Source organism: Mus musculus, chromosome 9, assembly GCF_000001635.26.
Source record: "Mus musculus strain C57BL/6J chromosome 9, GRCm38.p6 C57BL/6J".
In the NCBI taxonomy this organism is placed as follows: domain Eukaryota; kingdom Metazoa; phylum Chordata; class Mammalia; order Rodentia; family Muridae; genus Mus; species Mus musculus.
In genome coordinates, this window is record NC_000075.6 from 106,856,457 (window position 1) to 106,871,244 (window position 14,788).

Sequence of the window (14,788 nt, forward strand, 5' to 3'; positions counted from 1 at the left end):
GTTTTCCTGTGGAAGTGCTTTTAGTACAACATCCATTTTATTCTTTTTTTTAAAATATAGGTTCTGGTTATCAAACTTAGTCATCAGGCTTATACATTACACAGCAAGCCTTTTTGCCCTCTGAGCCATCTCCTTGGCCCTTAAAACTCTATAGAATAATGGTACCTAGCTCACATGTACCTTCCACTTCCTCCTTCCCACCTTCTTGTCCCTCTTCAACACACACGAATTTAAACTCAGATTCTGTATATAGGACAGGACACTTTATTTGTTTGTCTTCCTCCCATCACCCTCATCTTTTCCTTTTTTTTTAAAAAAAGATTTATTTGTTTTATGTATGTGGATTGTTGTTCTCTTCAGACACTCCAGAAGAGGGCATCAGATCCCATTACAGATGGTGTGAGACACCATGTGGTTGCTGGAAATTGAATTCAGGACCTCTAGTAGAGCAGTCAGTGCTCTTAACCGATAAGCCATCTCTCCAGCCCCTGTCTTTTCCCTTTTTAAGAGTCTTCCTTTGCCAGGTATGGTAGTGCATACTTTTAATCCCAATACTTGGGAGGCAGCGGCAGGTGGATCTCTGAGTTGGAGGTCAGCCTGGTCTACAGAGTGAGTTTTAGGACAGCTAGTGCTGTGAAGAGAGAGACTGTCTCAAAAAACAAAACAAAAAGGAAACCAATAAAATAGAACACAAAGGTCACCATTTTTCTCTTTCTTAGGCTCTGTTTTAGTTCCATTCCTTTTCTAGTGGTGAGTTGTTTTTGAGACATGTTCTTATTCTAGTCCATGCTGGCCTGGAGTTTACTTTTAGCCCAAGCTTGCCTTGAAATTGTTAGTATCTTCCTGTCTTGGCTTTCTGAATACTGACATCCTAGATATGTAAGTTTTTCTTCTGTTTCATTTTAATTCTAGATTTTATATGTGAATTATGTTATTTTATATCTTGAGATCCATCTATTTTCTTTTTTTCCTATTTACATTTTATTATTTGTTTTGTGTGTGTTCTTGCACACTCTGGTGTATGTGTGGAGGAAAAGAGGGTAACTTACTGGAGTAAGTTCTGTCCACAAATGTCAGTTCTTAGGCTTGATGCCAAGAGCTTTTTAGCCAATAAGCCATTTTGCCCACCCTGTCTGTTTTCTTGTAAAATAACATAATTTCATTTTTTTTTATTGCTGAGTAAGATTTCTTTGTGCATAAGGTTTGTCCATTTGTCTGTTGATGGATGCTTGTACTGATCCCATAACTTGGCTGTTGTTAATAGTGCACACTAAAGATAAATGTATAAACTGTTCCTGTAATATCTTGACATGAGTCTTCTAGCTATTAGTTTTATGAGGAATAATGTAATTTTTCCTATGTTATAGGTATCAGCATTATTTTGGGCGTGGCTGAGGGTGAGTTCTTTATCCATGATGCTGAAATTCAGAAGTCAGCACTTCAAATTATCATCAATTGTGTATGTGGTCCAGATAACCGAATATCCAGTATTGGCAAATTTATTTCTGGAACTCCTCGGAGAAAGCTGTCTCAGACTCCCAAGAGTAGTGAGCATACTCTGGCCAAGATGTGGAATGTGGTCCAGTCCAACAATGGCATCAAGGTGCTTCTGTCCCTGTTGTCCATCAAGATGCCCATTACAGACGCAGACCAGATCCGGGCCCTGGCCTGCAAAGCCCTTGTAGGCCTGTCTCGAAGTAGCACTGTTCGACAGATCATCAGTAAACTTCCCCTTTTTAGTAGCTGCCAGATTCAACAGCTGATGAAAGAGCCTGTGCTGCAGGATAAGCGTAGTGACCATGTCAAGTTCTGCAAATACGCTGCTGAGCTCATTGAGCGTGTATCAGGAAAGCCTCTTCTCATTGGCACTGATGTGTCTCTCGCACGACTGCAGAAAGCAGATGTTGTTGCTCAGTCGAGGATCTCCTTCCCTGAGAAAGAGCTGCTCCTGTTGATACGGAACCATCTCATTTCTAAAGGGCTTGGAGAGACAGCAACTGTGCTGACGAGAGAGGCTGACCTGCCCATGACTGCTGCCTCACATTCTTCTGCCTTCACCCCAGTGACTGCTGCTGCTTCTCCTGTCTCTCTTCCCCGGACCCCTCGGATTGCCAACGGCATTGCAAGTCGACTGGGCAGCCATGCTACTGTGGGTGCTTCTGCCCCTTCTGCTCCCCCTGCCCATCCTCCACCACGGCCCCCCCAGGGTTCATTGCCTTTGCCTGGCCCATCATATGCAGGCAATTCCCCTTTGATTGGTAGGATCAGTTTTATCAGAGAGAGGCCATCACCGTGCAATGGCAGGAAAATTCGAGTGTTGCGGCAGAAGTCGGACCATGGTGCATACAGCCAGAGCCCTGCCATAAAAAAACAATTGGATAGACATCTTCCTTCCCCACCTACGCTGGACAGTATCATCACAGAGTATCTTAGAGAGCAACATGCTCGATGCAAGAACCCCGTTGCCACCTGTCCTCCTTTTTCTCTCTTTACTCCTCATCAGTGTCCTGAACCAAAACAGAGGCGGCAAGCGCCAATAAACTTTACCTCAAGGCTAAACCGCAGGGCATCATTTCCAAAATATGGAGGGGTAGATGGCGGATGCTTTGATAGGCACCTTATCTTTAGCAGGTAAGGAGAGGTTCCCGGAATTCCTTGGGATGATTCTTTTATTTAAATCAGTGTTTGGTCAGTATCATCCCTGAGTCATTAGTTAAAGTCATTTGCTGGCCTGAAGATTAACTGAGTGTCCTTTATGTGCTGTATGAACTAATCAGTCAGTTATGGGTTATTTAGATTCTCGGCAGTAAGATCTCTTTGCTGTCGTCACAACCAGTAGGTTGTTTTAGCCATTTCTCAAACTTGCCTTTTGTGCCAGCCATGTTTCCTTCTGTGTGATTCTTTATAAATCATAGGTACAGATCATGGGTCTACACACTTTCCACAAGTCTTTTTTTCATTGAGAATTTAAACTATTGAATGTCACTCTAATGCTTTAGAATCCACTTTTTATTTGAAAGGCTTCACATTTTGAAACAAAATACCATCTAGCAAAATTTTGTGTTTCAGAGTTCCCGGACATGCTTTATTCTGATTTATGCTCTTCCCCCAACCCCTCGTTTAGATTTCGTCCGATTTCAGTATTCCGGGAAGCTAATGAAGATGAAAGTGGCTTCACCTGTTGTGCATTCTCAGCCCGGGAGCGGTTCCTGATGCTTGGCACTTGTACAGGGCAGCTGAAGCTCTACAATGTGTTTAGTGGACAGGAAGAGGCCAGCTATAACTGTCACAACTCAGCCATCACACACCTTGAACCGTCAAGGGTGAGGGTTCCTTCCTGGCTGCTCTCATTTTAAGATGGATTAACAAAGGGAACTAGAGTTAAAAGAGTCTTACCATTTATTGGACTTTATTTTAGATGAGTCGTTAACTAGAATTGATGTTGACTCATTTCAGAAGGAAAATGAGATACTTGGCCATCTTTTGATAGGGGGGGTTTAGCTATGTGAGGTGATACATGGGGAACAGAGGAAGGACTTTTGGGAGTTCAAAGCCAATTTGAGTTAAAGTTCTCTGCCAGCCCGAGTACACAGGACCTATTTCAACAGAAGAAAAACAAAAAAGCCCAGACCATCAAGGTGGGTTAGTGGGGGAGGTGCTTACTGTGCAAATCCTGACTGCCTCAGTTCATTCTCTGCAAAGAACCCAGGTAAAGGTAGAGGGAGAAACTAACTCTGCAAAGTCGTCTTCTACCCTAACCCTACCACACTTCCCCATACCTGTATACCATACATACATGCACAGTCAGTAAATTATGAAAAAAGAACCAGCTTTAGGCCCCTAGTGGTAAATACATTTTTCTAGCCCCCTATAGGCACATGTAATTAAAATCCTAATGATTTTTAACTTCTCTGCCTTATAGGATGGGTCCTTACTTCTGACATCTGCCACTTGGAGCCAGCCTTTGTCTGCACTTTGGGGAATGAAATCAGTATTTGATATGAAGTATGTATTTATTTATTATAGCACTGTATCTTATATTTTGTGTCTTACTTAACCACTTTATTTCCTTCCATCCTATTTTAAATTATAAGCTGTTTTGAGGAAAGGAATATTGTCAAGTGTTAATTTTTCTTCCTTGAGATCCACATTTAATAAGAATTTGTCTTCCTTCACAAATAATCTTGTGATGCCTTGATATTCCTATTATACAGTGGACTGTTCACTAACCCCAAATGGACAGTTATTTATTATGTTCACATGATAGCTGTATTGATTTCAAAAGCACATGTGCTATATTCTCTAATCAATAAATTCTCATTATTTGGGATCTGCTCTGGTGGACTGATAGAGGGACTTTTTAATCTATGTATACAAATTGTTTTCTTCTTCAGAAACCAAGAATCTCCAGGTAAGTGTGGTTTGCAAGAGGTTGAAAATTACCTTAATTTTCAGGTGATTGAAAAATATGTCCTGACAATCTATTACCTCAGTAATTTTGTTGTCTGTAGGCATTCCTTCACAGAAGATCACTATGTTGAGTTCAGTAAGCACTCTCAGGATCGGGTCATAGGCACAAAAGGAGACATTGCCCATGTAAGTATTTAAGAATCTATTTCTATCAAGCTGATTTTACTCATTTGTTCACATTGAAATCTTCTGAAGGTAATGTGGGAATTTGTGTGATAGTCCATGTCTATAATCTCAGTTATTCCATAGACTAAGACAGGGAAACTGTAGTCTCAGAGTTGGCCTGAGCAATTACCAAATCTCTTCAAAATACATTTTAAAAGGCTGGGAGCTGAGTTGGGAATGTAGCTCACTGAATCTAGTATTTTAGACAACAACAACAAAAAACAAAACCAGAGACTCAAAGCACCAAAACCCCCAAAACAAGCCAAAGCAACAACACTACCCCTATAACCGAATCTACAGTAGGTAAAGTAGTGATAAATCACACACAGAGCCAGGCAGGATGGTCGTGAACACCTGCGACTCCTCACTTTGGCGCAAGGGAATCGAGAGAGTTCGAGAACCAGTACTGACCACTAGTGAGACTGTCACAAACAGGAAACTGTGAGGAAATGTGAAGATGTCAAGTATGACCCTGGGGGTTGGAAAGGACTATTGGTATGGCAGTCTGTCCATCTCTTTTTTCTTTCTTTCTTTTTTTTTTTTTTTCTGGAGACAGGATTGTTTTATGTAGATTGGCCTGGTCTAAGATCCTTTTGCCTCAGCCCACCAATTTCTAGGATTATAAGTGTGGGCCAGCCATACCCAGCTGAGAACAGAGGTTTATTGATTTCTTACCTTTTTTTAGATTAAATAAACCTCTTCCTTTAGGGAGCCTTATTAGTGAGAGATATTAAGTCGTAAGTGTTGCAGAGTAAGACAGAGTAGTGTTTAAGCAGAACCCCAAAGGTGTGGCAGGCTTTTCCCTGTCCAATCACAGGCCATCTGTTGCCCTAATAGTTAAACTAATTGGACAGGGAAGATCCTGCCACACAAAGGAGGGTGTGACTGTCATGCAAGTAGCTGGAAGAAGTGAGCTAAGAGCTTGAGGAGGAAATAAGCAGGATTTTTCCCTTTGGAAAAATAACAGTATGTAGAAAATTATAAAAAAGAAATAACACACATTCCCATCACCTAGATTTGTAATTTTAATATTCTGAAGTATTTTCTGTATAAATTCCTTTTTAAGAAATTATTTGAAATGGGGTTGTGAACATCATTATGACATTTTTATCTGTATACTATTTGTCTTCTAACAATAAAGATCATAATTGTATAATCAATTCCAAATAATTCCCAGATATATACCTATTATCTAGTCCACACTTAATGTTATTATTTCTGATGCACTTGGTTTCAAAGGCTCTTTCTTTGTTTTGTTTTAACCAGGACCTAGTCAAAATTAATGTAATGTCATTGGGTTTTGTCTTGCTGATATTTTAAACTAAGAATCTTTTTTCTGTGTCCCTGACTTTGAATTTTGAAGTGACCAGGCTGGTTGTTTTGTCCATGATCTGAGCTTGTTTGTTTGTTTATGATGTCTCCTCACTTATATCTATGGCGGGCCTTTTTTAAACTGGAAATATTACAGCTTGTCTTAGTTGATGGGAGAGATCTGGTCTCTGTATCAGTTGCAAATTATAGACTTAGAATTTTGTAGTATGATAGGGCTAAAATATACTCTGGTATTTTAAAGGAAAAAACTGGGTATTTCACTTTTGAGTAATATTTTATGGTTAGTCACTGATCTTTGATGACAACTTCTCAGGTTTAACCTTGGAAACATTTTGTTTCTTCAAAACAGGAGAAGAAAAGGTTGGTTTGTTATTTAAATTCTTAACGTGTTCTCATTTTACTGGGGGAAAGGGTTTTCCAAGCTCAGCTGGGCACTGGAGCACCTAACCTTTCTTCAGACAGTGCGCTATCCAGCACGGTAGGGCTTTTGTAATTAAGGTTTGAGAATGTGGAGAGGTCTCTCACAGTCTCTCTTTAAACCTGCCACTGTAAATTGGTCTGATTTTTCTCTTCCTGCCCCTTCTTCTCTAAAGATTTATGATATTCAGACTGGCAACAAGCTGTTGACTCTGTTTAACCCAGATCTTGCCAACAACTACAAGAGGAACTGTGCCACCTTTAATCCTACAGATGATCTTGTCTTAAATGATGGCGTCCTCTGGGATGTCCGCTCTGCACAGGCCATCCACAAGTTTGACAAGTTCAACATGAATATCAGTGGTGTTTTCCATCCAAATGGGCTGGAAGTCATCATCAATACAGAGATTGTATCCTTAACACTCAAGCCTGACTTTCCAAGTGTTACTTGATTTGTTAGCAAAAATATTTCAATATTGCTTCTCTTTTGTTCTGTAGAAATCAGTTGCTAGACATGAGGAGAATTGACTGTACCATTGGGAATTGGAAGAGAGCTCATGTAGTATTTATGTGTGTGGGATTATTTGCAGGTACAGCAATCAGTAATACATGTTGGCATTTAAACTATCAGTATCTACTAGGAAGGAAAAGAAGTGATAATTGAGAGTTTACATGAGGCTAGAGAAGAACTTTGTGGGTTGAGGGGATGCAGTGCAGAGTGCTTGCCAAGTATGGTCACTCTTACCCTTATAAAACAAGATCTCTCAACTTTTGTATAAAGTAGTTTCCCTTAATGACACCCCTCCTAGTGGGACCTTCGGACTTTCCATCTTTTACACACTGTTCCTGCTCTGGATCAATGCCGTGTTGTTTTTAACCACACTGGGACAGTGATGTATGGAGGTAATAAGCATTGCCCTTCATTCTCTTTACCCTGTCCTACACTGACACTTACTTGGTATTACACTTTTAGAAGTTTTCACTTGTGAAAACAATTGAAAAAAGAACAAATAGTGACAAAAGAGAAGATGAACATTTTGTTGATTTAGGCTAAAAGGCTACTAATTTTTTTGTTTGTTTGTTTGAGACAGGGTCTCAGGTAGCTTAGATCTTGAATTTTGAATTATTTTATTTATTTTTAAGTTTAGTATATCTTTGAGTTTTCCTGAATGCATGTTTGTACATCATGTTCATGCAGTGCCCATGGAGGCTCTGTTGCCTATCCTCTAGGACTGGAGTTAGTTACCCACAGTTGTGAGCTGCCATGTGAGTGCTAGGAATCGAATCCAGGTCCTCTGAAAGAGCAGCTGGTGCTCTTAACTGATGAGCCATCTCTCTAGCTCCTAAGGCTACTAATTTTTAACACAACAAATTTGTACAGAAAGAAATTTTATGCAATAATTTCCACATTGTTATCTTAAAAACCATTGTATTTGTTTCCTTGGGATATTATAAAACTTCAGCCATAATACTTATTGAGAGATTGAAGATACTGTTTGCTGCAGTGAGTTGGGTATGTAATTGAGGATACCTAGAGAAGAACTAATAAATGTAGAATAAATTTGGAAGGATACCCATTGAAGTATTGATTGACCTTTGTAGTTCCCTCATTTGTGGATCAGCAGTATTTCTGATTCTTAGTAAAGTTTCACGCTTCTGTCTCCCCTGTGATTAGCAATGTTGCAGGCAGATGATGAAGATGACTTACTGGAAGAGAGGATGAAAAGCCCTTTTGGGTCATCCTTTCGAACATTCAACGCAACTGATTATAAACCTATAGGTAAGTCTGAATATTGTTTCTTCATGTTTTTATATCCTTCCTTAAAATCCTCCATTTTTCTAGTAGGACTTCTTATTGACAAGTACTGAAGTTATAGAAATATCTATGATTATTGACCCTTAAATATATATTTTAAGTTATGTATATGTCTGTATATAGGTATGCTCATGTGAATGCAGGTGCCCACAGAAGCCATAGGCATCAGATCTCCTGGAATTGGTTATAGGTGGTTGTAAACTACCTAGTATGGGTGCTGAGAACTGAACTTGGGTCCTCTGCAAGGATGCCCTCTTAACTGCTGAGCAGTCTTTCTAGTCCTTAATATGGGCCTATAATTAAATCCTGTAAACAAATAGCAGGTTTTTAGGTCACAGGACTAATTTAATTTTCAGTCATGTTCTATTTTTCAGCAACTATTGATGTGAAACGAAACATCTTTGACCTGTGCACAGACACCAAAGACTGTTATCTTGCTGTCATTGAGGTAAGGGAGGCTTGCAGAGACTCTCTTCGTTTGTTCTGGTATTTAAGGTGACTTTTGGCATTTTATCTGATACCAATGCATTTTAAAGTAAGTAATATTCTTGATGATAGATTATTGATAACTTACTCAATTGATAGGGGTTGGGATATGTGTAGTCCAAGAGAAACAATGAGAAAAATCCATTTATAAATTCCCAGCTCTTGGACTCAAGTTGCTTTTCCTTCCTCTGAGGAGTCTTTGTCTCATCAGAGTAAGGTAAACTTGTTCCAGTGGGGTAGTGGCTTCTACTTTGCTTATAGGTACCAGTGCCTAAACTTTACTCTTCTTTTTTCCCCCACTCTGTTCTAGGCATAACATTTTGAGTCAGCCAAGTAATTTTGGTATTGGAAGCTTTGTTGGTTATAGCTATGGTCAAGAAAAAGGTCAATAGTTAGCTATAGTGTGGATGTGGCCTCTGACCACGGCTTATTTAAGAATGGTTGTTCCATTCCAGAATCAAGGCAGCATGGATGCACTGAATATGGACACAGTGTGCAGGCTCTATGAAGTGGGCAGGCAGCGTCTGGCAGAGGATGAGGATGAAGAGGAGGACCAGGTCAGTGATCTTTGAATTTTCTGTTAAAGCTTTGAGAAGCCTGTGCTCTGCTTTTTGTTGGAGGGGATTTTTAAGATAATTCTTCTACATGTTGCCATATTTGGAAGACCTGTTAATATGTCTGAAACTTAAAGCGAAATTTTGTTAATACAGAACCTTTTTTTAAAAAAAATGGATGTATTATGACACTTGTTTTTATTTAAAAAATTTTAAAATAAAAAGGAGATAGGGAAGCTACTCTGTCATCAGTGCAAGGTTTTAAACAAGCAAAATGTGACAGTGCACACCCAGTGTCTTAGTACTCAGGGTGCCCAGGTGGAAGCCTTGTAAGTCAGCACAGTGAGTATTTCAAGGCCAGCCTGAGCCTGGTCAGACCATATATCAAAAGCACAAATCTCACACCAGAATGGTAACAATAGCAACAAAAAAATCTACCGCCCAATGACCCATGTTCCATTTACAAGGTGCAATCTAACAATCTCTGATTTTAGTTCCATGCTTGTTATAGTGTCCATTTGGGGCTTCAAGATAAGCAGCTCCCGTAGGGTCAGCACGATGGCTCGTTGGTTAAAATTGCTTGCTGTCAAGTCTGATGATCTGAAATCAGTTCCCTGGACTCACATGGAAAAAGGAGAAAACCAGTTTTTCTAAGTTGTCTAAGTCCTCTAACCTCCACATGTGTACTGTCGCATGCACTCCCATGTGAACAATGGTAACAGAAAAGATGAGCAGCTCTCATATTCCAGTGTCATTGTCATCCAGTCAGTCACAGCTGCTGGAGAGTGTATGAACAGGTAAAGATCATTGTGATGGTTTTGAGAAATTTAAGCATAATATGACCTGTTTGTGATATACTTATGTCCCACAGTGTTAGCCTTGCCCTTCTCACAAGGCAGGTTTATAGTGTAGATGCCTGTTGTATTGGGTCAGTTCTGAAGAGCATCCCCAACTTGAGAGCAGCAGCAGCTTTTCCTGATGCTAACTCATGGCGTTCTTAGCGCATACTCTCTAGTCCACTTCCTCTGTCCTAGTGCTCAGAGCGTTTGCTGCAGAGCTGATACAGAGTGGAAATCCAAGGACCATAATGAGGGCAGTCAAATAACCTTTTACAGATCTTAATTTCTTCACCTGGAGTCATGATTGTTTGTAAGGGACTTTAAGGTCCTTGGGTGAGATGTGGCAGAGGATGAGAAGAACTGTGCCCTCTCTAGTTGTATTACTGTGGCTCCTGCCCTCATCACTCTCCTGTTGTGATAGTCAGGCTCTGTGCTCAGGGCTGATGAAGTATCTTTCTTTACTGCCCATCCCAAATAGCATGTACTTTACATTTACAAGAATATTTTTAAGTATAATCTTTTTTCTCTCCCTCCCTTTTGTGCATGTTCTTTCTCTTGTGAAACTAGAGATTGATGAACATATATATGTTAAACACATCCCAGTCTCTCATCCTTTTTTAAACTTTGATATAGGGGCTAATCAAGTTGCCCTTGGTTTGTTCAAACAACAACCCTTGTCCCCAAACAACAAAACCAAATCCCAAAGCAGATTTACAAAACAAACAATAGTACCAAAACCACAAACAAACAAATCCAAAAGCCAGTAGTTTCTTGAGTGCAGTGGGCTTAAGGACTCATTTTTTTCTAACAGACCTTAGTACTGCCTAAACAAAGATGTTTTCTTGTGCAGCTTTGAAATTCAGGTTTGTGTTTCCCTGCTAGGCTTTACAGTTAGAAGTGCATTGTGCATTGTCTGCTCTCTGAATGCTAGGCAAGTACTTTACCATTGAGCTGGCTGGGATATATGTAACTAACTATAAATCTGAAGCAAACTCAGGTGTATTTTAAGTTACTTGTCTAACATCGTTATCCCTGCCCTGCGTATTTTTGAAGTTTATAAGGGTCCGGGCAGCAGTGTGCTTTGGAGATCATTCCCTGTGCCAGTGTGGCTGGGTGTCTGTCTATTCTTCAAGGTGGAACTTGAAAGGAAACTAGAATTGCCCAAGACACTGGGTTATTGTGTTGGCTTCATTCTCGAGTGTGTGGGTTAGTGACAGGCAGAGGCACTGAGGGTAGTGTGCTGGCTTTGGAATCAGACTGTCAGCTTAATCTAAGTATTGCACTCCTTGCCCAACTGTTTCCAGGGAGCTCGTGTTAGGAAAAAGACCACTCTCTTCTGCGGTTCTGCTTACCTTTACTGTCTAATAATAATATGAGAAAGGTGCTGGGATGAGGACAGGTCATTGGTAAGGGTTTCTGACTTTTTGGTTCTGAAGGAAAAATAGAAGTTACCTCAGCATGGATGCGTGTCCAAATAGGCAGTCTCGGTGGGCCCTGGCAAGGAGCTCCGGTGCCCCATGTGTAGAAGAATGTGAAAGTTTTGTAGCTCGGAGGGGCTTTGTTGTGTGCATAGTGTGTGGCATGGGTTAGTACTGCTTTCAGGCTCCTCAGGGTCTAGGCTAAGTTCACTGTGTACCACCATTTTAGTCTGGTCCATCATCTACATTTCAAATTTGAAAGACATCCATTATTGAGTGCTTTTGATTTTAGAGATGTTTGGGATGGGATAATATTATTTATTATAATTACTGTCCTCTCTAACATTATTGTGTTGGTCCAGATTGTTTGCAGACTCTTCTGATCGTGTGATGTATTTACTGTTCCCATTGGCTCTCTCCCCTCTGCCTTTCTGAATATTTTAATGCACACTTTGGTTTATATGCTTCGCTTGATTTTTAAAACTAGACTTTTCATTTTCATATGAGTTATTTGCTATTCAAAAATTTGTCCTGGTCTTGCTATCTGCTCTTTGGTCTTCTCAGATGGTTCAGGTGTGTCATGTGTGGCTTAGGAATGCAAGCACCTGTGACCAACACCTTTGAATTTGCCTTTCACCTTAGCAAACGAAGCTCAGGATAATGAATGGTCAGTTGCCATTTGCTAAAACCGGTCCACCTTAAAGTACCTGTATAAAACAGTAGTTATTGAGGGTTACTGAGATACTCTTTAAATATACCCCAAAAGTGGTTTCCATTTGGATCATTGAAATGGCTTAGCATTTAAAATTATTTGCTGCCTAGTCTGATGACATGAATTCGGTACCCAAAACCATGTGTTGGAAGGAGAGAACAGACTTCCACAAGATGTCCTCTAATCTCTACTTACACACATGCAAGCACATGCACGCTAATGAAAAAGTTGCCCTTTACCCTTAGACTTCAATAGGTTTGGATATTTAACAGAAAGTGATGAACCGTACATCATGTTAATGAATGAAATGCACAGGACAAGTTAGCCTTGCATAGTTGGTCCTGAGGCAGCTACTCTGCGTGGCTTCATGAAGTTCATGAGAGCATGGATGAGCCTGTCACCCGCTAGAGTTTATATCATTCATTTCATGCTTAGAGTCTGTATTTCTAAAAAATTATTTTGGTCAACTCTGTTATTGGCTTATGGGGAAAATTAGGAAGTCAAAGATTAATAATTGATCATTTTCCCTAGATGTTGAAAAGTCAATAGTTTAATTATTGATAACCTTAAATTTATTAAGAACAATCTGAATAAGGGACGAATGTTTTCTTCTTTGCACTCTGTTTGGAATGTCTGCTTCCTGTGTGTCCTCCACTGGCCAGAGGTGAATGTGCTGACGCTTGAAGGCTCCCCTCCCTTAAAAAAATAAAACCAAAATATACTTGAATTGAATTCTGCTAGTAAGGAGAGAAAAGCACATGTGCTTGTGACCCTGAAAACAGCTGGAGTCTTTTAAGGGAGTCAGTCCAGGACGACAGGTGCTGAGGAAGTTAGGAGTGTGAAGTAGGCAAGTATGACATGTTTGGTGTCTGACAGTAGGACTGTGTCTGAATGCTGAAAGTTCAATAGTTTGTTAGTTAATTACTGTTAACCTTAAATATATTAAGAACAGTCTGGATAAGGGACTAATACAGTATGTGCCTTGGAAAGCATTTCTCGGGTGATTCCGATGGTCACACTTGAGAGGCAGACCTGACTTAATCCGAGCACTTCATTTAATGAAATTCAAGGAAATTGGTGTTGATAGATTTGCAGTAATTGGCCATTGCCTTTTGTTTTGTTTTGTTTTGTTCTAAAACAGTTCTGTATTGTAGGATGTGTCATAGGGCCCTTGGGATGTTTAGCTCATAAAAGGGAGTAGATGATTCAGAGCTGACACAGCTGACTGACTGGTGGGTATGAAGGTAGCGCACCAGTTGAGGGCAGTATATGGAAAGGAGGAGGTGTTGGAGACCCCAGTTTTTGAGAAGCAAGTTAACTGGAGATGGAGCCAAGGGAGTGGATAATTGAAAGTAAGTTTCAGTCTGACTTGGTAATTGAGAGACAAGGTTCTGACTGTTAGAATCATCCAGAGTATGAGTTTTAAATTTCTTTGTGTGAGATGAATGTACAGGCAGAAATAATAAAAATGTGCTTAGGCGAAGAAAGTCTGGAAAAATAAGGATCAGAGTAGCAGTGAAGTTTAGAAGCAGGTTACCTGTGACGTTTACTCCAGAGGCTTATGGTTGCGGTTCAGGTTTTGATGGTCTCCAAGAAGGGTTCCAGGCCTGTGAAAAGAACTCACTCTTTGAACATTGCATGTACATCAAGCACTTTGCAAAGCTTAGATGCACATAAATTAAACAAGGGAAACAAAACCACACAAAACACTTAACCAGGTACGGCAGTGAATAACTAATTCCAGCATCAGGGAGGACGAAGCAGGTGGACCTTTGTGAGTTTAAAGCCAGCCTAGTCAACATAGCAAGTTGGGACAGCCAAAGCTACATAGTAAGACCCTGCCTCAAACAAACCAAAACAACAATAATAACTGCTTAAAAATTACCCCACAGTTATTAGCCTTCATGCTGATATAGTTTGGACTCAATGGAGGCAGCCTGATTCCAGAGCACTTAGTACATAGTGGAATGGTATAGGCAGAAATCTATTTGTCCCTGTCTGAGAAGAAAGACCAAGTGACTAGTGGAGTAGTGGTGACTGAGTATCTGGACCCAGTCATGCATGATCTTGATCCCTTTTCTTTTTTTTTTTTTTTTCCCACTTCTTTTTTTTTTTTTTTTTTTTTTTTTGGTTTTTTGAGAAAGGGTTTCTCTGTATAGCCCTGGCTGTCCTGGAACTCACTTTGTAGACCTGGCTGGCCTCAAACTCAGAAATCCGCCTGTCTGACACCAGACAGTGAGAGATTGCTAGGTTTGAGAAGGTGTTGCGGGGTGGTGGTGGCGCACGTCTTTAATCCCAGCACTTGGGAGGCAGAGGCAGGCGGATTTCTGAGTTCGAGGCCAGCCTGGTCTACAAAGTGAGTTCCAGGACAGCCAGGGCTACACAGAGAAACCCTGTCTCAGAAAACAACAACAACAACAACAAAAAACCAAACCAAAACAAAAAAAGAATCTCTGTATAAGAAGTTAGCAGTAGTGGAGGAAGTATGAACATGTCTGAGACAGGGATGTGAAAAACACACCTGTGGTGTGAAAACACTCACGCTCCCAGGGTGGATTCAGGGCCAGAGTAGGAAGCTT

General features: G+C 40.3%; 1 protein-coding gene and 1 long non-coding RNA gene across 7 annotated transcripts in view; one reads left to right on the forward strand and one right to left on the reverse strand.

The window, feature by feature from the left end:
- Positions 1-14,788, forward strand: part of Dcaf1 (DDB1 and CUL4 associated factor 1) — a 66,824-nt gene that overhangs the window by 42,288 nt on the left and 9,748 nt on the right. For all 6 annotated transcript variants that reach the window (XR_379768.4, XM_006511753.3, XM_006511754.3 and 3 more), the window contains 9 exons: positions 1,368-2,631; positions 3,125-3,323; positions 3,923-4,005; positions 4,512-4,596; positions 6,561-6,794; positions 7,194-7,287; positions 8,060-8,164; positions 8,575-8,648; positions 9,142-9,243. Coding sequence is in view for 5 of the 6 variants with exons in the window: in XM_006511753.3 (XP_006511816.1) it covers positions 1,368-2,631; positions 3,125-3,323; positions 3,923-4,005; positions 4,512-4,596; positions 6,561-6,794; positions 7,194-7,287; positions 8,060-8,164; positions 8,575-8,648; positions 9,142-9,243 (2,240 nt within the window). In the remaining variant the exon portion in view is untranslated. The remainder of the gene's footprint in view (positions 1-1,367; positions 2,632-3,124; positions 3,324-3,922; positions 4,006-4,511; positions 4,597-6,560; positions 6,795-7,193; positions 7,288-8,059; positions 8,165-8,574; positions 8,649-9,141; positions 9,244-14,788) is intronic.
- Positions 12,745-14,293, reverse strand: LOC108167684. The gene is made up of 2 exons (XR_001779301.2): positions 13,747-14,293; positions 12,745-12,905 (listed from the first exon to the last, which is right to left on the reverse strand). It is a non-coding gene; the product is annotated as an uncharacterized LOC108167684 (long non-coding RNA).